Genomic DNA, 22,042 nt, shown 5'->3' on the forward strand with positions numbered 1-22,042 from the left:
CCCACGGGTAATCCGTAAACTACTTTACCAATCTATGAAAATCCGTTGACAATGACATTAAACAACCAACCACCCACAAAATCCCCCTCAACCCCTCTAAGCTGCCTGTCCGCATCGCATTTATTTTATCATTTTGTGCTTTGTTAGGCAAAACGTTTTATTAATAAACTTTTCTGAGCTGAGGATCACGAAGGCGAACAACAAATACCAAACAACAACAGAAGCCCTTTGGCAGGAAAAATAATGGAAAATGCATTTTAAGCGGATGGCAATTCAATGGAGCTGCTAAGCCAACTAGTCGTTGAATAGTTACTGCTATTCAGTATAGTTCAGATAGGATTAATGGAATGACAATTGAAAATGAAATTGCAAAATGTCCAACTAGAGGCAACACTCGAAGACGGCTTTAACTCTTTACACAGCAAATTTGTTGCCAAATTAATTGCATTTTAATTGCGAAAGGCAGAGAAACGTTAAGAGTTGTGCGGTTAAATTAAGTGTGTAAATTTTGTTTTCTTTCGGTGGAATTCGCAAGGCAATTTGGTTTACAGCTATTTCGGTTATTCAATTTACTTTGCTATTTATTATGACCTTAATTAATTTTTAATTTTGATTTATTCCTTGAGTTCATATTTATTTATAGAGGGATTTTGTTTATGGTAATTTTGATTTATATTTACAAATGATTTGTGGCTGGTCATTTTTGTGTGCTCACGTAAAGTTTACTCATTGAGTAATACTTGCATATTTTAAAAGATTTTTATTTTTTAAGTTGAGTTTTATTTTGCAATCAGAAGTACATGTTTTAAACGTTTTTAGAACTATTTATTTTTATTACACAAAGTTTCAAATTCAATTAATTTTGATTTTCCGTTTGCTTGAAATTTATACGAACAACATTTCTGATCGTTTTTTTTTACTTAAAGTTTTATAGATCAAAATAAACATATTTTATACGAAAACAAATGATTTTATTGGTATAATAATGATATTATAATTTAAATGTTTTTTATTAGTTATTTCAATTTCTGAGTCAACGTTTTATGGTTTTACTCCAAAACAGCTTTAAAGAATTTGATACTTTGCATTATTATCTAGAGTTGTTTTGTTTATCCATTATCACACATGCTGCCTCGTTCTCTCACCTTTCACACACTTTCACTTTGGCTTCACTGGGTGATTTTCACATATCGGTTGGCGGAGAGGAGGACTACTGCTCCATGGGGCATTATCTTGTATCTATGGCCCTTCAAACGCTTTTCACTGTTGCTCGGCCGAATATCTTTATCTCACTTGCTCGCACTGTCTTCTTTAGCCCGGCTGCATTTTCCACCGATTCCGTTCCGTTCGCATTCGCCAAAAATAAACCCGCAACTAAGTTGAATTTTCCTCGGCGGTTGGCTTTTATACGATTTTCCTCGTCGTCGCTTCGTCGAATGTTGAATGGCCAAAGCTTCGGCAGGCTTTTCCCCCAAGCTTTTCCCGCCTTCAACACTCAACGAAACATGGTAGATTCTTTCAATCAGATACTGTTTACAGGTGTTTGTTTTGGCCCCGATTTGTTGAGGTTTATGACCATCAACAAAACAGAAAACAAAACAACACTCGGTAGAGTGCGTTGCACTTGAAGCTTTTCGGCTTCGATTTTTATTTGTTTTTCACATCTCAAGGGAAAAAAAGAACGCGCAGACAAAGAATCCACCCAATTGTACCCACTTGTTGATTCCTTTTTTTTCAACTGCGCGTAAAAGTAGGCAAGCAATTTCTGTTTTCTCGTATTGAATTATTCATAAGTAAATTCAGAAACAGCAACCGCCGGAAACATAAAATTCCCATTTATATTTAGGCTCAACGCAATAACACCCCGCCGAACAGCAATAACATTTAAAAGTTTTCAAATATTTATACGGCCAATTGGAAAATTGTTGAATTATTGAACTGGCTCGAACTTGTCAGGAGAAAAGGGCGCCGCAGGTAAGAGGAAAACTTTCTCGAGATTGGTTAATGAAAATGTATGCCAAGCGCCAACACGTAAAGAAAACAATAAAACCCATCCACAAGCGCCAACAAATCAATTGAGAGTGGGCCGAGACCTGAGACCTAAGTCCTGAGACCTGAGACCCACACCCACCAGGATCACGCAACAAGGACCTCGCAGGACTGCGACAATATCTCCTGGTGAAGAGTGCTCTGCCACGTTCCGTGCGCATTGTGAAAACATTTTTCTAATTTCCTGTCATCAATATAAATGAAATGTTCACGGCAGCTATCGACTTGTTAAGGGGTAAAGCAAGGATTACGAGGGTATATTCGTGATGGGGGATGACGCTGAAACTTTTCAGCAACTTAAAATCATTTAAATAAGCTTAGCCTTTTTTACAGGAAATTTTTGGAAATCTTTAAACTTATAATCTATCTATTATAATCTATTTATAAAGCAAATAACCAACTTATTTAACTAATTAAAATGTTTCGAATGTTTCAAGTCTAGCAAACCAAGTAACTTCGTTGGGCAATTTTTGGTTTATAAACTTTTAATTAAGATTTAATTTCCGAAATGCTTGAAATGAAGTTCAACTCCCCTTAATTTTATAACTGAGTGCCCCTTATTCGCTTTTCCTGACTTAAAACTTCTAGCTTGTCTTCCCTTTTCAAAGTACGTATGAAATAATCAATTTGGGCAAAGTATTTGTCTATGTATTTTGTAAAATTAAACAACAAGTGTCGCACAGAACAGAAACAGAAATTCGTAGTGAAATAAAATAAATCGACTGGCTTTTGGGGACTAGAAGCGGAGTCGCTTCACTGAGCGATAGTGATAGCCATCATCCAGCAGGGCGGAGGAGTCCTCCTCGCCGTTGGGCAGTTCCTCCACGACGGCATTGTCGTCCAAAGGAGGCAGGTACTCCTTCACGGGCAGCAAATTGGGAACCACAGAGGGAGTGCGGTAGTGGTATCCGTCGTCCAGGAGCACTGCGGACTCAACCTCCGGCTCCTCCTCCTTGGGCGCCTGCTCCACCTGCTCCAGGTTCTTAACTTCCACCTCCTCCTGCGGTTCTGTGATTATCTCCACTTCCTGCTGCGGTTCGGTGGTGACGATAACTGCCTCGGTGGTGGCCTCCACTGTGGTGGTTTCTTCTGGAATTATTACCTCGGTGGTGGTGGGCGCCTCCTGCTCCTCCTCCTCAACCACAGGCGGTAAATACTCGTTGTTGAGGGGCAGGGGGGGAAGGTAATCACGGGGCGGCTGGAGCACGTGGTTTAAGGTGGCCGCATGTTGCTCCACTGGCGGCAGATAATCGCGACTGGGCACAGGTGGCAGCACCACTGGAGGCAGGTACTCCAGCGGCAGGTGGCTCACATCACGACGCACCACCGAACGACAGCTGGCCAGGCTCATAGAAGCCAAAAGCAGGCAAAGCACTTGGAATCCTTGCTAGAATAATTAAAAAAGCAACAAATAAATAAATAAAAATTTTATGGTTGAACTTCTCTAACTTGGTGTCTATATGAGTGGAATTCTAAAACTCGAAGTCATCATAGCTCAAATTTCGGTCTCCTGTATTTTCTGATTTAAAAACATTTTAATTCTCTCGAAAAAATGTTTCCTTTAAATGTTTTAGCTTAAGACATACTCAATTAAAATTATCAACAAGAAATTTACCTTTTAAACTTTTTAAAGGGTTTTGCTTTTAGCAAGAGTGATTAAACATTTTTATTTTAATTTTATGGGCTTATTGTTATGAAAAACCTTAGCATCGCTAGTTATTACACATTATTTCTGCACTGTGACTTACCATATTTCTTGTAATTTAAACGTTTACTTCACTTGCCCTGCGATCTGGTTCTGACCTGCCCAATCTGTACAAGCTGTGGTTGGGTTTTGCTGCTGCTGTTGAAATCGTTTTAACTATTTATACAAAAAATTAGCGAGGCAGCTAAAAGAAGTTCGATGGTCAATCGAACGCAATCGAACCGCATTAACACATTGGACGCAACGCCTTTTGGGCCAAGCGTCTTCAGACGTGTTCGAAGTTCACAGCCGGATGTTCGATGTTTGGGCCCTGGCAATGGTCATTGATCGTTGAAGACCTGAAGATCGGCGTTTGGAGATCGAAGATCGAAGATCGGAGATCGGCTTATGTGTTTACCCATTTGCTCTGCACTATTTGATTGCCGAAGAATCTGTCAATATTTTCGTTAGCGATTACCCCACCCCATCGCATGGCTGCGCCTCATTCCCTTCCGCCATTCTACAAACACCATTTTTTCTATATTTGTGATATTGTTTCTGGGGCCTTCAAAGCCGGCTTTCAATGTCGCCAGTGTAAGGGGCCAATGTCAAGTGTTTCGGGCCATTGTAACAATTACACCAACTGCAGGTCGACGATGGTGACGGTGCTGAATACAATATGCCTCTTCGCTCAGAATTGTGTCGGAGAAGTCACGCAATGGATCGATGTAATTTGTTGCTGCATCATCCAACAGCAATTAACCGAATTATCGCACTTGACCGGTGCTGTAAAAGAAGTGGGTTCAAAACACCGAGTGCTCTTCAGCTTTTTAAGCCAGCTTAAGATGAAATTGAAAACGAAACGCCAAATCGAAATCGAAATCATAACGAAAATGAAAATCATACTGAAACACGAAAAGAAAGAATGAATGAAAGCCGTATGCGAACAGTAAAAGACGAGAGAATATATTCAATCATGATATAAACCAATTGAAGCTGTCATAAATCCATTTTACCAATAAATATATTAGTCTACCAATCTTTAACCATTGAAAAAACAGCTCAATGGGAAAGGCTTTTGTAAAGAAACATAAGCTAAAACACCCTATAAATTTGGGGAAAGTAAATTTGTTTATAGATTTAAACTTGTTTCTAAGTTTAAAATAAAATGGCTGAATCGTGATTACTTTGACACCCATACCGAGTTGTCGATTGTGCTAATTAACCAAATAAATAAGGTAGTGGGTAAACTTCTAAATATATTTCACAGCTGGCTTACGACAAATAAACTTTCAAAATTATTTTAATCTGTTTAAACAAGTTTGTCAATTGCATTTTATCTATTTATTTATAAGGAAAAAGTAACTGATTTTGTGGCAATGTTAGTTTTTGTACGCTTGCTTTGCTTCAGATTTCAATAATTATATTTAAAAATTACCAAAATAAGCCAATAGACTAATATACATTATTAAAACGATATTTAGAGCATATTTACATTTTTACCTGTTGAAAATAGAAAAGGTCGCATATGCAAACATACATATATATTTGCGTGCAGCGTTCTCGTTTTATGTGGGTTCAGGACATACAAAAAAAATAAGTCTAGCGTTTTTTTAATACTGTCTTCAATGCGGCGAGCAAACAAAAACCGGGGAATAAAAATGCTTGCAATTTTTTTTCGATCCGCTATTACGACCTGACCAAAATCAACAACCTTCCCTGTCCATTTTGCCACCCAGTTCAATTTGATTTTTTATTTTTTTAGCTGGCTACGCATACTGAGGATTAGTAGAAATTGAAAAACTTCCCCACAATGCCGCAGCCCCAGAAATCTGAGGGGTTTGCTCCTCAATTCCTCTTCTCCCGCACCAGTTTGCGTAACAGAAAAGCTAAATATTTAGTTTGCAATTTCAACTAAACTGCGACCACACGATTTTATACCTCTCAGTTCATTTAAAGGCAGCTTCAATTAAAATTCGCTGTAATAGTGGTCTAAAAAGTTTCGAAAATGCAGTGTGCTTCAATGCAGCTGTAGTTCTATGTTGATTGTTTTAAAATAGTTTAACGGGGGTAGCCCAAAAAAACGAATATTTGTTCCAGCGGCTGGCACTTGGGGCCTTCGAATGTAATCCACAAAGAAAAACCAGCTACACAAAACCCCGAATGAAACAACGAAAAAATACATTGAACACATCGAAAGGGCAAAACTATTCAAATTTGTCTAATGGACCAATGGAGCAGGACCTGTTTGATGGAAAAAACTCCTCCTGGGAGAGATCAATGAAGGTGGTAGAAAGCAAAATCTTTAGTTAATAGAGACTGTTCAAAAGTGTAGAAATGAAAGTCTATAGTTTTTTCGCTCAATAAGGAATGTTATCAAGGTTAGTATAGTTATTGTTCTTATGTTTTTGGTAATTTTATAGAGCGAAACAAAACTTTGGCTTTGTATAACTATGAATAAAAATAGTGCTGATTAATTTTTTATAACCTGTTGCTTCAAGCCCCTTATCCCCTATCATTTCATATTCCTTTAGATTGCAGCTTTCTCTTAACTGTTTGGTAAGTCAATTGCCTTACCTCGACGACTTCCCCAAACTCTGATTGATGTTTGCCTTCTGGCAGACTTAGTGTCATTTGCATGCAAAACTTGTGAACTTTATTGCACACATAGTACGAGGTAGTATATAGGAAAGTGAACAAAATGTAATCACGCCGTGAAATATGCAACAGATGTGTAAGGGAAAGCGGAAAAGCTGGAAAAGAGGATTCAGGGAGAGGGAGGACAACCTACAAACAGGCAACAAATTAGAGGCAATTCACGTGCCTGTCAACTTAACACATTACGCTCCAATTACGCGCCATCGTACCAGAATCGGGAAGGGGGCTAATGGGGCAAGGGGAACCCGCAAGGAAGTCCTGTTCGTCCTGGGCGTGTTCCTCGAATATCACTTTCCGCATAATAAAATAAGTCGGAGCCCGTTGCCTGTCGCCTTAGCTTTGCAGTTTGGCAGGATCGCAAAGGAGACGCCCAATCGGCTTGGGAAATGCAATGCATACTAAACAGTCGGCAGGACGAGACATCACTTATGCAACAGGCACGGCTGCAGGAACATCAAATCCTGGCCAGGCACAAGAAATTCCAGAAGGTGTAGCCGAAAAAAAAGAGAAGACTTTTATGACCGAAGAAAAAATTTAATTACATTTTACAGCTCGGCCTCTGTCAACCCTTTTCATCGAGGAAAACACTTGCAGAAAATGGTATGTAGAAAAAACATTTTTGTTAATTAAAAAAAAAACATTTTTAATATTTAAATTAAAGTCTTGGACAGGTTCTTATTATCATATCTCTTCTGCTATGGTTGCCTATCTTAATAGCTTACAACTATAAACACGAAACACTTAAATTAATGTGGTATGCCCACAAGTTACTTAATCATTTTCCATTCCAAAAACAATAAATAAATTAAAATTTAAGTAAGAGGAATGCCTTCAGATTAAAGCAAATGGACCAGAATTGTCAAGATAAATGTATCTTTTGTGTGTCTCTATCTCTATCTCTTGGCATTGAACTGACCCCGAGCAGAAACGCAATTAATTTGGAATTCCTTTTGGCAAAGTGTTGTGCCAGACTCCTTGAACTTCATTCCCCCCTTTTCCCAAAGTCTTTTGGTTTATTTATTACATTTCATTCCCGCTTTGCTGTTGATTTGCCTCGATTCTCTCGCACTTTGGGTCGCATTGTCAAAGCGAATTTAATTGTCTCAATTATGCGCTAAATGTCGCCAGTTTCCAACAGCTACCGCCAAAACTCCGACCCAAATCAAGACAAGGTCAAGCGGGGTTGAATCCTTTCTAGAGGGGATTCGGTGCGGTTGGGAAACCGGAGACAAGCCGACGACAAGGCAACTTCATTGAAGCAATTTTTACCTCCTTCAGAGGCACAGAAATGAGGCAAGGCGAGGCGACGACCAAATAATCAAGTGACTTACTAAAAAGTTAACGCAATTTTGTGGCAACTTCAAAAAGTTTCGTCAACCCTTTTGTGGTGGCGTCTTGTCGTGGCCTAAGCGAATCTCGCGAATGCCGCCCCCACATCCTTCTGCCCCGCCCCATTTTGCTTATCCTTTTCCGGCTTCTAGCCTCTGTCCTGTCAATTCCCGCTGTCGCCGCCTTCACGCTCAGTTGAATGCACTTTTGTGCCTTCATTACCACGCCGCGAAAAAGGACGAAGGACCTTCAGGGCCTGGGCACAGAACTTGGTTAGATGAATGACTTACACTCGCTGTGTTGGTGGGTCTTTTCAGGCTGAGTCAGCTGACTAATTTTTTAATTAACATTACATCTTAATTATAACTTTAATACCAACGAAAGAAAAAGTGGTTTATGTTGGTGTTCTAATTAAGCGTTAAATGTGATTTTAATAAACCACAACTTGCTATTTTAACGTTTGCGTGCTCATATACTATATTTATTTGTTTGTTAATTGTTTTTGACACAGGCAATTATGGCCAGAATAAAAAACTGCTTTTAATAATGATGTTAAAAATCGAATTAATTTTTAATATATCGCAACATGTTAATAAAACGTTTGTAAGCTCATTTATTTATTCGTTTTTTAATAGTTTTGGCTGTGGTGATTATGCACAATTTAATCCCAACTAAATACAAATGGTTACAGAACAACAAACTACAATGTGCTTGTATTTATTAATATAGAAATGAAAAATGGTGCCTAGGTTTTACAATGCTCTTTATTGCGGAGGAAATTTATAAGAAAAATTTAAACAACACCCTTTAAGACCGACCTTTAATGTTCAAATATAAGACCCTTTTCCAAGCAGTCAGCTTATCAAAGTAGATGACACATTGCGATCCCCAGAGCAGACATCGCATTAGACGCACTTGCTGGCGTGTAATGCGGCGTATACGTAATTTGCTTTAGAGGTAATTAAAAATCAACACACGCCGCACACCTGGCGCGCCACCGAAAATGTTCATAATTTCACACTTTGCTGGGCAGCTTTTTCGGTGGAAAGAGCGGATGACATCTAATCAAAAACCCGGGGTCCTTCAATCTGTCCCATCTACCACCAGATATTGGGCAACAAAAACATGCAAAGTTTTTTATGTTCACATCATATTGCAAACCGCCCACGAGCAGGAAAAAGTGGCATGTCAACGGCAAATTCTATTGCGCAAACATAGGAAATTGTACAAATATTGAACGGAAATATCCTCCGGCTTTGGGGCTCCTCTATTGACGCGTTGCGTGGGCGGGATGACTGAATTTTCCACTGAAAACGGGAAATGGGAGTGGGAGTTGGCAGAATATGTGGCATAATGAGTGGCAAGTGGAAAACTTTAATACCTCCGGATTGTCAGCCCTTGACCGCAGGATTTTCACTTCTTTGTCAAGCCGCAATAATGTCCTTGTCCTGTTTTGTGTGTGCGGTTTAAATTCCTCGTGTGCGTTATCGTCTTTCGCGGTTGACGTTTACAATTTTACGCCGAAACTAATTATATTAACTGGACACAAAGTGGCCGCTCTCGAACAGAATCAGTTTATGTAATGCATATGAAATTGCCCACAACATCCTCGTCCTTGTCGCAACGGCAACGACAACGGCGACGGCAACAACAAGTGGAAATTGGTGTGTAATTTCCAATTAAGCTCAATTTGCTGTGCTATCCAAGGCGACAAAGCGCCGCATAGAAATGTGGCAAATTGCTGGAACAAGATAATCGGCGAGTGCCATCAACTAACCTGTCCCCAATGCCGGTGACACCTTACATAAATAAACGCTCCATGCTGGATAACAAGGACTCAGCGGGAGTTAGGGATTTGTGTTATCTACAGTTTAATGTAATTTTATGGCTTGATATCAACTTGATATCATACTGCCTTTTAAAGTTGCAAAAATATAAGAAAATCAATTACCTTTGCATTATAGCTGAAATATTTAAATACAAAAAGGTTAAACAAGTTAAAAAGTTTTTAAAACTTATATAGGGGGTTTAAATTAAAAACTAATGTGGAATTCAAAAATAGTATAGTAATATATGTAATATGTATTGGCAAAGATGTTTAAATAAAGTTAAAGTATCATATTACTCACTGTCTAAATTGTGTATAACTTGCAAATAAGCTAATTAAACTTTTTTATCAATCAAGCAACCAATCTAAAATTTTTCTTACTCTCAATATGAAGTTGGTCTCTATTGATTTCTCTCCACATGAACAAAAACTTTTCAATTAAAAATCCACATTACCGTTTAAAACAGTCTGCAAGCTGCTATTGCAGAACAGAAGCCAGAGGTTATGCCAACTAATTAAGTATACAACTGATGGCTACAAACTTAATTGAAACGAATCTGCCGTTTAACAAGTTACACAAACAAGGGAGCGAACACGCAGAGCGAAGGACCTTTACCTGGACCTGGCCAATATTGTCCGCCGCCAACTCATCCCCATCCCTCTGGCCATATCGATGTGCGACTCTCGAAAGTCATTTAAACGACACGCCAATTGTTGCCATGTTTGCCCTTGTTATTTGTGCCGTAGTCGAACAATTATTTCATATTAAAATGTGCAGAATGCGGGAGCAAAATGAGAGTGAAAACAAATGGGCGAATAATTAAAAGTAAATTGAAATTGAAGTGCGTTCAACTGAGCTTCAAATGTCTGCTGCCCAGAAGACCTAATTAAAAAAATATAAATCCGGCCAGCAAAGCTCTGGGGATTCCTTTACCCTCACTCTCACTCTCACTCTCATTCGCATTTACATTCGCAGTCCCATTCTAATTGAAACAAAGTCATTATCCTGACGGGCAGTCCGTGAGTACGAAATGTCCTGTTCAATGAACTCGCCAGAATGCTGCAGTTGCAGTTTCCATTATTTTTGGTTACTTTAAAAGTGAAACGGAAAGTTACACGGAAAGAAAACAAAATCATTTATTTTATTTTGCTTAAATGGGTAGTTTATACTGATAACCACTAACATATTTATATTCTTTTTACCTTATCTTCTTAAAGATTTACCAAACTTTAAACATATATGAATTTGTTGTTTTGTTCTCAAAAAATATTTTGTAAATTAAAAGTTAACATTTTGTGGTTGATATAATTACCACAAAATTTAAATTTATAAAATTGTATATTCAAAAATTTATAAAATTGTATTTTCAAAAATTTATAAAATTGTATTTTCAAAAAGAAGAGATTGGTTTTCTTTCAATGCACTTTATACTTGATTTTTGGTAAAATTTCAGGTGCAAAATGTTTCGTGTCAAGCGGACGACAGACCTGTGCTTCCCCAAAAATTTCGCAAACAAACAGATCGGCAAACAAACAAACCTGCGGAGGGCAAGGCAAACAAAATCAAATTGTTGCTGTTTGTTGACCTATGTACTCCCCTTAGCCAGTCGCATTTTCAAGAAGTCCCCCCCATCCCCATCGGACTGGATTCCTATTTGTTTTCATTTTCATTTCTTTGGACGAGGGAAGCGAGGCGAAACGCTTTTGGTTGCAAGGTGTCTGGGGAAATTAACAATGCCGCAGGTGCAGCAGCCTTCGCCTTCTTTCGTCCTTTGCCGCCCAAAAGCTTCCAAGGCCCGTCCTTGGTTGATTTTTAATGAAATATGAATAGGTGGAACGTCAAGCGTCAAGTCAACGAACTTGCGCCACCAGATTCTCTTGACTGGAAATTACGCATACGCAACGTTGAGCAGCGAAACAATAAATTCCGTTCCTTAACCCTTTTTTTCCGCGCTCGCCCAGTTAATTATCACGAGCCAGTGCACAGCTAATTGGAGTTTAACCTTTCGGCCGCTGCGATACTTTTGGCATTTTTATTTATTTAAACCCCTGGCTGGCCGAATAATAAAATAAACCTCGAGGGATGGTCGCCCGCTTCCGGCTATAAATACCTGCAGAAAACGGACCACTTAGCCGCTTTTATCTAATTGCCAAATCTTCGATTTTCATTTCGTCAACGTTTCGCTTTCGCTTGCCGGCTGACAAGTATTTTTCCTAGCACGCCATTTCTGGGTACATAAATTTAAATTGAATTTTAAAAATTCACAAGCCAAAGAACACCTCCAAAAATGTGTGCGGGTGTGCCCAAAAAAAACCTTTGCTTTCCCATCGATTTTTGGCTCGTTGGCTTCACATTCTCGTCTGGAGTTTATAAATATTTATGCGTAGCATTCTTGGGGCTTGTCTGGAACTCTGGTTGCAGGCGATGACTAGATGGATGGGTTGGGAAAACTATAATTTAATGCGAACGGAAAGGTGGTCCGGAATATGGGGCGAATGATTGATGAGGTATTGCGGTCAACAAATTCCTGAGTTTTCAGCGTCAATGGGAGAGCAATAAACTAATCTTTGCACTCAACTTATAAAATGCGGAAGGGCTATCCACATTTTCTGGGTTTTTTTAAAGATTTAATGGCATGATTATGCATTTATATATATATATTTATAATCAAATTGAGTTTTAAAGCTTTAGAGAATATTTTGACTAAATGGTTTTACTTGGGACTCATATAAAGAAGAGTACAGAAAAACACTTTTAAAAGCAATGGAAAATGTAATTTAATATTTACTATTGTTCTTTAAATTTTATGCAATTTCTTTTAAAGCTTTGTAAAAATTAAAAATGGTGTGAGATAATATATTAAAAACATAATCCAACTTCAAAAGCAAAGTTTAAAGAGTTATTAAATTCCTTCAACCATGACGGCTCTCTGATTAGTCATTATCTCGGCGCTTGAAGCTCATCCGATTCTTACGCCCACGAATCCGCATATCCACCAGCGGAAGCTCATCAATTTTTCAACAACTCTGACAGCCGAAAGCGACTTTCGGGCACATCATATACCCAACTGGATGTGACTAGATCAACTACATCACATGTGACAAGGAGCCGTGGCTTAATTACCTGCCGCAAGCGTTTCCCATTAACAAAACATTTTTGGCCATAAGCACGGGATCACGGGGCTAACCCAATCGATGACTAAGGGCTGAGCACTTTGGGGGGATGAGGACCCAATTCAATTAAATTGTCACAACCCACAGAATGAGTGACTTGGATTTATAGTCCAATTAATTGAAGCAACGTCAACGCAAATGCAAAATTAAATGATTGCAAATGCTTGTCCTTACCGAGGAAGACGGATGCTGGTTGACTGGCAACATGCAGACAAATTTGTTAACAAAAAAGGATTTCTATGTTGAGATTTGCGATACTTTCCATCCATCCACGCAACAAAAAAAAAAAGAAAAAGCAATAAGGGAAAGTAATTTAAATTTGTAAACCCATAGGCTTGACGGTCGTCGAACCCTTTTTTACTACTTTTTTTCTTTACGTGATGCTGTTCCCATTTAAATTTTATAAATATTTTAACCTAATAAATGCCAAGTGAGCGGTTGCCCACGGCGCCTAGAAGTCCTAGTATTTGCATAAACTAAAGAGGAGCTCGTCATCCACTCCTTTTGGTTGCCACTCAAGACTTCTCTATTTTCGTCTTGGGGCTGCCCTTTTCGTGAGCCTCGACAAACATTCTCAAGTTGACTGCCGAGGGAGCCGCGGGCGTCTTTTATAGTACAACCCCTTTTGCTTCTCCTTGGCTTACAGGACGAATTTCTATTCAGGTGTTGGTCCTTACAGCAGCTTTAACGGCTAATGACCGTTGAATCGCTGCTGTGCTGTTCGGATTAGGGATGTATGCTAAAAAAACAATGCCAAAAATAAGTTTTGGAAAAAATTTGGATTAAAATATGGGTCTACAAAAATGAAAAATTGGAAATATATTAAAAGTTAATTAATATGTAATCCTGCCATTTTGGTGATGTCTTATGAACGTAATCGTAAAATAATGCTATATACCTAACGATGTTGCCTTCCGAAATTTTGATATTTAAATAGCAAAAATAATGTAAAATAATGAGTTGTACTCAAAAAAGAACTAACAACATATTTTACTAAAATTGCACTCTATATTAATGTATGGACAAATAGAAATTTTCACTTTATGAAAGTAACTACATGCGGCATTTTTATTTTACACAGCTCTCAAGATATAAGTTAAATTTATAAATCGATCCTTCACCATCCCTAATTTAGACCCTTGATGGCTCGTTTCATTGACCCAACATGCAAATTGACTGTGAAACAAGCAGGCCAAGAAGCATCCCGACTGCAAATAGACATAGCTAAAGTTTAACATTCGTATAAAAACGAAATCAGAAGTCGAGAGCACACACACCCACACACCCACACACTGGAATCAATGAGCCCGCACAATTTATGGCTCAACATATCCTATATGCCATCTGCCTGTTCTTTTTGCCGGTTTTCGCTATAAATTATTCGCCTCACACCTCGAAAGGAAAAGTAAAAAGGCGGCAGATACACTACCCCCCAAATGGCAAACATAAAATATTACACATGAGTGGCTTTTATGCAAAGAAGCTGGGCGAGAAATGTGGCCGAGTGGCAGAAGCCGCCTCCTCCGACACTTTAAACTTGGCTAAGCAACAAGTTGGGCCCCCTTTTTATGGATAGGGATGGCAAGAATTATTGCGTTGCGGGAAACTTAAAGAGCCAGCGGAAGTTGTTGCCGCCTTTTAGGCCGACAACCAGGGAATGATTTATGTGCCGCATGCAGCAGGATGAGGAGCTCATCGCAGCAGGGAGTACAAATCTCTCGCCATCCGTTTCACATGCGAGGGCATGTGGCTCGTTCATTCATTAACAATTCATTAAATGCCACCAGAAAAATTAAACGCAAGGCTAAACAGGGCAATTTAAGTCTCTGCCAGAATACCAAAATTCGTTTACATAAGTGGTAAATAATTATAAATAAATCCCTGAAAACGTACTTTTATCAGCGAGGGTAACAAAAAAAGGTAAATAAACTGACAAAAATTATGGAAAAAAGAAGAAAAAAGTTTATTTGTTATAGATTCTAATTTGTAATGTTGCACATTATTAAATAATCTATTTAAAAAAATCATAAAGAGCTGATTTGCAATCTTTATTCAATATACATATTAATTTTTATGAAATAAAGGTGATTTTTAGCTTGCTGCTGTTATGATAACAATTTAAAACCTTCTTTATTTCGATAGGTGATATAATTTTTTTATACCAGGACCGCAATTGAATTTATAAAATGTAATATGGGCAATTATGCTTATGCCTATTTAATGACCCACAATGTTTGGTTAACAAAAGGCAAACAAATGGGTGAAAACGCAATCAATAAATAATATCCGCAACAAGTTTTGATGACAATTTCATTGGCTGTGACAGTTACGCTTGGGGTTTATTTTCAATGTAATACGCATTTAAATTATGTTAATTATTCATGCGCACGCAAATGGCTGTGAGAAAATCGGGGTAAAAGTTAACTGAAAATGGAAACAGAACAGAATAGAGTGATTTTGAAGAGCCCTTACAGAGTACTTCCGTACGTTTTGGCGGTCCGGCAAATTAACACCTCAAAAATATATATTTAGAGCTAAGTAAAAACGTTATAAAAATAAGTAAAATTAAAATGTGGTGTTGAAAGGTCAAGCCGTTGAACGACGGACAAAAGCTGAGCCACTTGACATTGCCCAAAGCAAATCTGAAGCAAGGCGAAGCCCCTAAGAAGAGCACTCCACTTTCGAGTGCCTCCAATTGTTTCTGCCTTGTTTTTGTTGTTTTCCCAATTGTGGTCGTACTCGTTTTTTGGCTATAAATTGAGCAGCTGGCCGTTGGCAAATCATCAATCAGCTCAGGCAACTTTCAATTGCAAGACGCAAATCGAAAACCCAAGAAAGCAAACTTGAAAAATGGTAAGTCCTCGAGGATTTGGATTTTCGAAAAGGATTAGTAAAAACATAAAATAATAAAAACAGAAATACTCCTTCTGTAATCTTAATCAAATGGAAACCAGAATATTAATCAAATTAATAATATTAATTTTTAGAAAATCTTCTCGCTTGGTGGTGTCCTTACTCTGTCGGCTGTGGCCAGCGTGGCTTTGGGTGCTCCCCAATTCGAATCCCGACTGCGTCGCGATGTCTCGGAACTGGTGGATCCCGCTGCCGTGGAGTACCTGCCTCCATCGATCACCGAGGCTGCAATGCTGAGTGCTGAGCCCGTGGAAGCCGAACCGGCTGCCCTGGAAGCCGAACCGGCTGCCCTGGAAGCCGAACCGGCTGCCCTGGAAGCCGATCCCGAGGGCACTGTCCTGGGCGACGAGGGCTACGAGTACCGCACTGTGCGCCGCCTGAAGCTGCGCCATCGCAACCGCCGGGATGTCTCCAATTTGCAGCCAGCCAGGCAGTATCTGCCACCCAGCAAGTCCTACTTGCCGCCAGCCCAGGAGGCTCCAGCTGCTCCTGCTGCTCCCGAAGCTCCTCCGGCCGATGACACCGAGGAGGTCGTGTCCGCCGCCGAGCCCAAGGTGAACCGGGAGTACCTGCCGCCCACTGAGGCCGCTCCGCCGGCTGAGGAAACCACCGAAGCCGAGGTGGCCGCTCCCGAGGAGCCAGCCGATGTCCGTGTGGTGGATGTGCCCACCGTATCCGGGCAGCTGCTCCAGGATGGCTACCACTACCAGCAGCCGGCCGAGATGCCCGCCGAGCTGCGGGAAGCCGCTCCGGAGTACCTGCCTCCGGTTGGCGGCGAGGAGGTCATCGTGGAGGGTCCGGCTGGAGGCGAGAGTGCCGTGCTGACCAACGACGGCTACCAGTACCGCGCCATCAGGCGTTACAGATTTTAAACTTTTCAATTTGCCAGCGATTTGCTAACGTTTATTCACCTTTCATTTGTTGTTGATGTTTTTTAATTGCTCTAAATAAAATTTAATTTTTGAACAGTACAAACACAGTTGTGAGGGAAAAAAGGAAAAAAAAAGTTAAATGCTTATAGGTAAAATGATTTCATAATATGTATTAAACGTTTCTAAAGGGAAAAGCAAGAAAGAGAGCGGATTATGAACCGCGGAAAAAGTTGCAAATAATGTTTAACATAATTATTGTGTTATTTATGCATATTAAGTACGCAATCATGCAAAATGCAGTTGAATGCGATTTAAAAAAAGCCAAGAGAAAGGTGAGCAAGAAATATGAAAATATGTGCTTTAAAAGCTAAACAAAATCATAAGATTTAATTTTATAGCATACAAACTGTTGCATTGTTAATTAACCAATAAATCCTATTCAGGGACTTGATAATGAAAAGCTTAAAATAGAAGCAAAGCCTTATGTACTTGCATAATTAAAGTCAACAAGCAGATTGACTACCTTTGCCAAAACAAACATAACATTACGTATACGCGCTGAGTGGCTTTGAACTCCGCACTCCGCAGTCCGCACTCCGCAGTCAGTTGGCTTACGTTGTACATTTTAGCCTTGTTTAGTGTCAATAAAAGGGTCTTTATATGTGAGTCATCAATTAGCTGAATTTATGCCGAATGCCTGCCGGCATCTGCTCCCCTTTGAAGCCTTCAATATGAAAATCATTGCCGGGTTTTATATTCATGCTCGGCCCGCATCCTCCTGCGCCCAATGTTGGGTTGCCATGGACGCCTTTGGATCTTAATTAATGCACTTGCGCGTTAACTCAACTCAATGGCAGTGCTAAAAGGAATGGTTTCCGGAAAATCTTCCGCAAGAGGACCAGCATTAAGTGCTCACTCAAGTTAAATTACTTTGACTGACGACAGCGGCAGCGGCAGCGGGGGGATGTACAGAGCAGATAATGACCAGCTCGTCACTTTTACACACTCACTCTTCACTGGCCAATTTGTGCTTGCGTTCGCACTCGCTTCCCCCATCACGTCCTCTTCTCCATTTTTTCTTTTTTTTTTTTAAATTATGAAATCAATTGTGCGAAATTCAATTAAAATCTTTGCACTTTTCGCTGCCCAGACAGGCGAACCGAAGGCGAGGGAATCTCAATTGCATTCCAGCATCTGTCCAAATATGATAAGCCCGTAGCAACATTTTCCGCATGTTTGTTTTAGGTCCAATGGCCCCCAGGGAATCGCAATCGCAATCGGAATCGCAATACGAATCCGAATCGCAAAAGAAGGGCTTGGGTCGAGCTGCCTGTGACAGCCCGCTTATTGCATATTAAATTGAGAGGACAGCGGCATAAATCAGGAATCGGGAAACGGGAAACAGGAGCAACAAGCCGAGCAACAAGCGGCTACAATCGTTTTGAGTGCCCGCCCGCAAGGACATTTGTGTTTGTGAGAGGGAATCACAAAACCATCAAGTGGGTACAAGCTGGCCAAGTGTGCTCCTGTGTGTTTTGGGTTAAAGTGACGCCAGTGATGGGAAATGCTGCTTAGCGAAATGGCAAACATATTTGGCAAAACGATTTGCTACACATTCCGCAAAGATGACAGCTTTCTTCACCCACCTGCGCCATATGCTCTCATCTCGAACTTCAATTAACTTTAGCAATATATCCAAAAACTAAACAAGTAAATAATGGTAATACTAAAGACAAATGCTTTTTGTTAAGCAGTTGTTAAAGAATCGTGACTTTCGGCTTCCAGAATGTTCACAGCAACAGCACAGTCAAAGCAAAAAATATAAAGCATTGAGAGCTGTTTTAAACCCTGCATAAAAAAGGAGCTAGCTTTGACCAATTTTTAAAATTTATTAATTTAATTTATTTTTACCTTAATTCTAAACACAATATCAGATCATTTTGGTGAGATATTAATCGAACAGTCAAGAAGAAAGATTAACTTATAATTTACAGAAAAACAGGTTTCGTAAACCAAATTTATGGGTTTCAACCCAATTATTAACACCACGCTTTAAATGAGCTTTAAAATCAAATTTTAAATCACCTTTAACATTAAGTTTTAAATCCTCTTGTGAATTCTCAAAAAAAGGAAGACAATTACATGTTGCATAACAATTTAATACGAATCGAGGGATAAAACTCCAGCTGAGCTGAACTTCGGATTACCTTTGACATCACCAGCAAAAAAAAATACGCCTCCAGTCGAAATTCTACGCCTTAACCTGGGATAAATCAAATTGCCCTCGGGTAGTCAATTTCGCTGGAAAAATGTCGGCCCTGCAAGTGACAGTCTCGCCCTGTGAAATGTTATTAAAAATTATTATGCATATTTATAAATTTAATTTGTGCATTACAGCGCTTTCTGACAGATAACACGGAGTATGTGCGGCTGGCAAGGGCAGGAATCACTGCAGGCCATTTGAGTTGAGCTCGTAAATGGCAGGAAAAATTCATTCCACTACCGACTGCGTATGCAGGATATTCCTTTTATGATGTCCCTCCTTTCTCCATTTCTCCCTTTTTCCCTGTGGTGCACATTTCATACACGCTTTGTCTTTCGAGCGGCGAGCATAAAAAACAAAGGATGCCAGGATACGAGATACTTTCACACAGACGGTCGGCTGTCAAGTGCCGCGTTTAACGGCCATCGAGGTGGCATCCTTAACCCGAGGATGTGACGCTTTGGAGGTGGTTTCCCAGCGATGCACGGAGGTGGAACGTGCCGTTGTTGGGCACCACATTCGCCCTTAATCAATGTCTCCCCCTAATTGAGTGCTAAAAATAAAATTTATACTTTTGTCAACGAGTCGTAGGCTGCCAAATTCATAAGCCCAATTTGTTCACGTTCAAATATTAATTGTGCATAATTTAAGAGTCATAATAAGACTGTTGTAATATATATATATATATTATATAATAAATACCGCAAAATATATATTATGTATGCAAGAATTCATAAAATCACTGTCTAAAAGTATCCAGTGAAAAATATAACGACTTTCTCTGGAATGAATCATCTGAAGTGTAGAACTTAAAATAAATATGTTGATTTATCATCGTTGATGTATCTTTTTACTTGTTTGTAATTTTTCACAGATTTTTCTATTAAAACGTTAGATTATTTGCAAAATTTTAGAGCCACTCAACCGCAAACTAACTCGAGCTTATCTCGTCTGCTACTCTGTGAGCCAAATTTGATCCGGGTTAATCTTTGCTGTCCATGGCACGGTCTCAACTATTTGTAGCCCGACCAGAACCCAAACTTCCATCAAGAACTCGTTAATGGCCACTCATTTGGTTGCCAGTGAGCTATGAATAAGCAATTCGGAATCCTCTCCATCTGTCCGCAGCTGACGATGAAAGTTTTGTGGCCTCTGGTCAGATTCCGACCAGCAGCAACAGGCAACTCAATTCGGGTGCAGTGTAGCACCAAAGGGCCAAAAAAGGGTTTCTACTTTTCTGAGTATGGGTGTGTGTGTGTGTTTGTGTGTTACCCGAGAAGCAGGATGTGCAGGTCAGGAGCTTTGAAGTGCGACAGGTAATTGGTTAATTATTAGGCCTTGTTTGCTCGTCCAGTTCTCGCCCCGGGCACTCTCCACACAGCAGGCTAGCAATGAAATGCCAGGGCCCGGATAAAATATTACTGTTGACGTCGCATCGGATTACACAATTGGTCAACTGCCAGTTATGGACACCACTTTTCACATCACTAATGGGAGTTTCTCTTGGTTCACTTTAAATAAACAGAATTTCAAGTCCTTTTTTATAGTCTCTAGATTGTGCATTCGCCAAGCTCTATTCAAAGGGTTCCCTTATTTTGTCATTAATTAAAGCCAAACAAGTTATTTATTTACTTTTCAAATAAGATTCACGTTTGATCTTATTTTATATCATAGGGGGATTTTATTTTTAGATTATTAAATATCCAAATTGTAGTTTTTAGATCAATAATTGTTTTAATGACCATTTTAATATAAATAATGTTACGTGATAAGTGAAAATATTAAGTTTATCTTTTTTATATAAATTCGACTAGGATGCACCATAAAATCCAGTTTTATTGTTGTTCTTCTAATAAAATATTTAATATCTGCTTAAATTGATTGAAAATGTAAGGACATCTAGGCTTTGGCTTGAAGCACTTGGGTTTTAACCATCAACTGTGGGGACAATGTAAAAACTAGAACGAAGCCAACACTGCTGGTAATCATTTTTAACTGCAACTTTTCATTTTCATTCACCACATAAGCTACACAGAAGCCAAACACCTGTGTATATGCCTTGCTCTTGACTTTTGCGTTAGAATATTAATAGCCTGACCACAAAAATTCTTGTAATTTTTGGCTTGGATTTCATCCAGCTGAGAGAGAGTTCATTTTAGGTCGTTATCAAAGCAATTTTCTTCTTTGTTTGCTCTACATTTTTGTAGTTTGTGTTTGAATTGGCCATTTTAATTAAGTCAAAGTGTATGCTTTACACACAAAAAATACAGTAAAAGAGTGCACAATATAAAAAAAAATGCATGAGTAAATATTTTTGTTTGCGATATAAATCTGGCTTATGCATGCATCTCGATGCAATCCAGGTTAATTCTGCCTTTTAATCTTTTCCCCTCAATTGGCAGCCGGACTTAATATTATTCAATAATTATGCCAAACGAATGAATAATTAATAGGTGGGAAAAAAGTTAAGAAGTTAAACCGTTAAATTAAAAATTGTAATTGCTTCTTCCGCTTGTTTTTAATTTGCTCGAATGGGAGACAAATAATAAATATGTAAAATATACCATGTATATATGTAAATAATTTATTCGAAAGACCTTTTAAGCTAAAATATATTATTATAACCATCTTTTGCAAAGCCAGAAAAACCAATTGAAAATCTTTAACACATTATTTATAGATGGGCTTGTCTTTAAAGTAATTTGTCAGATTTTTTATAGAGTATTAACGTAATGAAAAATAGTAATTTAGACTCATCCTAAGTGTGTTCCATCGGATGGATAGACCTACTGACCGGGAAATTCGTTGTAGTTGAAACATCGAAAGTGGCATAAAACCACGTACGCAGGCAACAACTACAAAGACACTCAACTAGCTGAGGCAGACAGGGGGCGTGGAATTTGGCAGGACCTCAAAGGTGGGCGGGCTAAAAAACCGTCAGTTGGGCTGCCGTGACAACGCCCAAAAGATGGTAGCTCTAAGGCGGCGTGGGAGTGAGCGAAATAAAAAACGCATATTGCGTAAATTTCGATGTCAAAGGCGGAGGCAGGTCACAAAGTCGGTTTCAGATTCGGATTCGCTGGCAGGTAGGACCGAAATCGAGGGCCAGGATCCGAGAGTCAGGTGCGTGTGCGGCACTTATGAGTGGCACTTAGTCTGGCCTAATACCCATCATTAGAGCATTTAACAGGAAACACGTGACGCTGCATAGCAGCCCACCTGCCCTCCTCCTCCCATTATCCTCGTCATTTCACTCTGAAAACTGCCGAACA

The 22,042-nt window shown here is 39.3% G+C and overlaps 3 protein-coding genes across 4 annotated transcripts in view; 1 reads left to right on the forward strand and 2 right to left on the reverse strand.

Annotated features, from left to right (window-relative positions):
* The window catches only part of LOC108146678 (adenylate cyclase type 5), a 39,857-nt gene extending 38,503 nt beyond the window's left edge, over positions 1–1,354 (reverse strand). For both annotated transcript variants that reach the window (XM_017272731.2, XM_017272730.2), the window contains exon 1: positions 1,146–1,354. The gene's annotated coding sequence lies outside the window, so the exon portion shown is untranslated. The remainder of the gene's footprint in view (positions 1–1,145) is intronic.
* Positions 1,355–2,675: 1,321 nt separating this feature from the next.
* Positions 2,676–3,889, reverse strand: LOC108146632. The gene is made up of 2 exons (XM_017272677.1): positions 3,798–3,889; positions 2,676–3,436 (listed from the first exon to the last, which is right to left on the reverse strand). Exons 1-2 carry the CDS (start codon positions 3,798–3,800, stop codon positions 2,786–2,788), a joined length of 654 nt encoding a protein of 217 aa, XP_017128166.1. The 5' UTR covers positions 3,801–3,889; the 3' UTR covers positions 2,676–2,785.
* An 11,623-nt stretch (positions 3,890–15,512) lies between these two features.
* Positions 15,513–16,606, forward strand: LOC108146640 (fibrous sheath CABYR-binding protein). Its single transcript, XM_017272685.2, has 2 exons — positions 15,513–15,575; positions 15,710–16,606. Exons 1-2 carry the CDS (start codon positions 15,573–15,575, stop codon positions 16,505–16,507), a joined length of 801 nt encoding a protein of 266 aa, XP_017128174.1. The 5' UTR covers positions 15,513–15,572; the 3' UTR covers positions 16,508–16,606.
* The last annotated feature ends 5,436 nt before the right edge of the window (positions 16,607–22,042 follow it).

This window comes from Drosophila elegans, unplaced genomic scaffold (assembly GCF_018152505.1).
Source record: "Drosophila elegans isolate 14027-0461.03 unplaced genomic scaffold, ASM1815250v1 contig_208, whole genome shotgun sequence".
NCBI classification, from domain to species: domain Eukaryota; kingdom Metazoa; phylum Arthropoda; class Insecta; order Diptera; family Drosophilidae; genus Drosophila; species Drosophila elegans.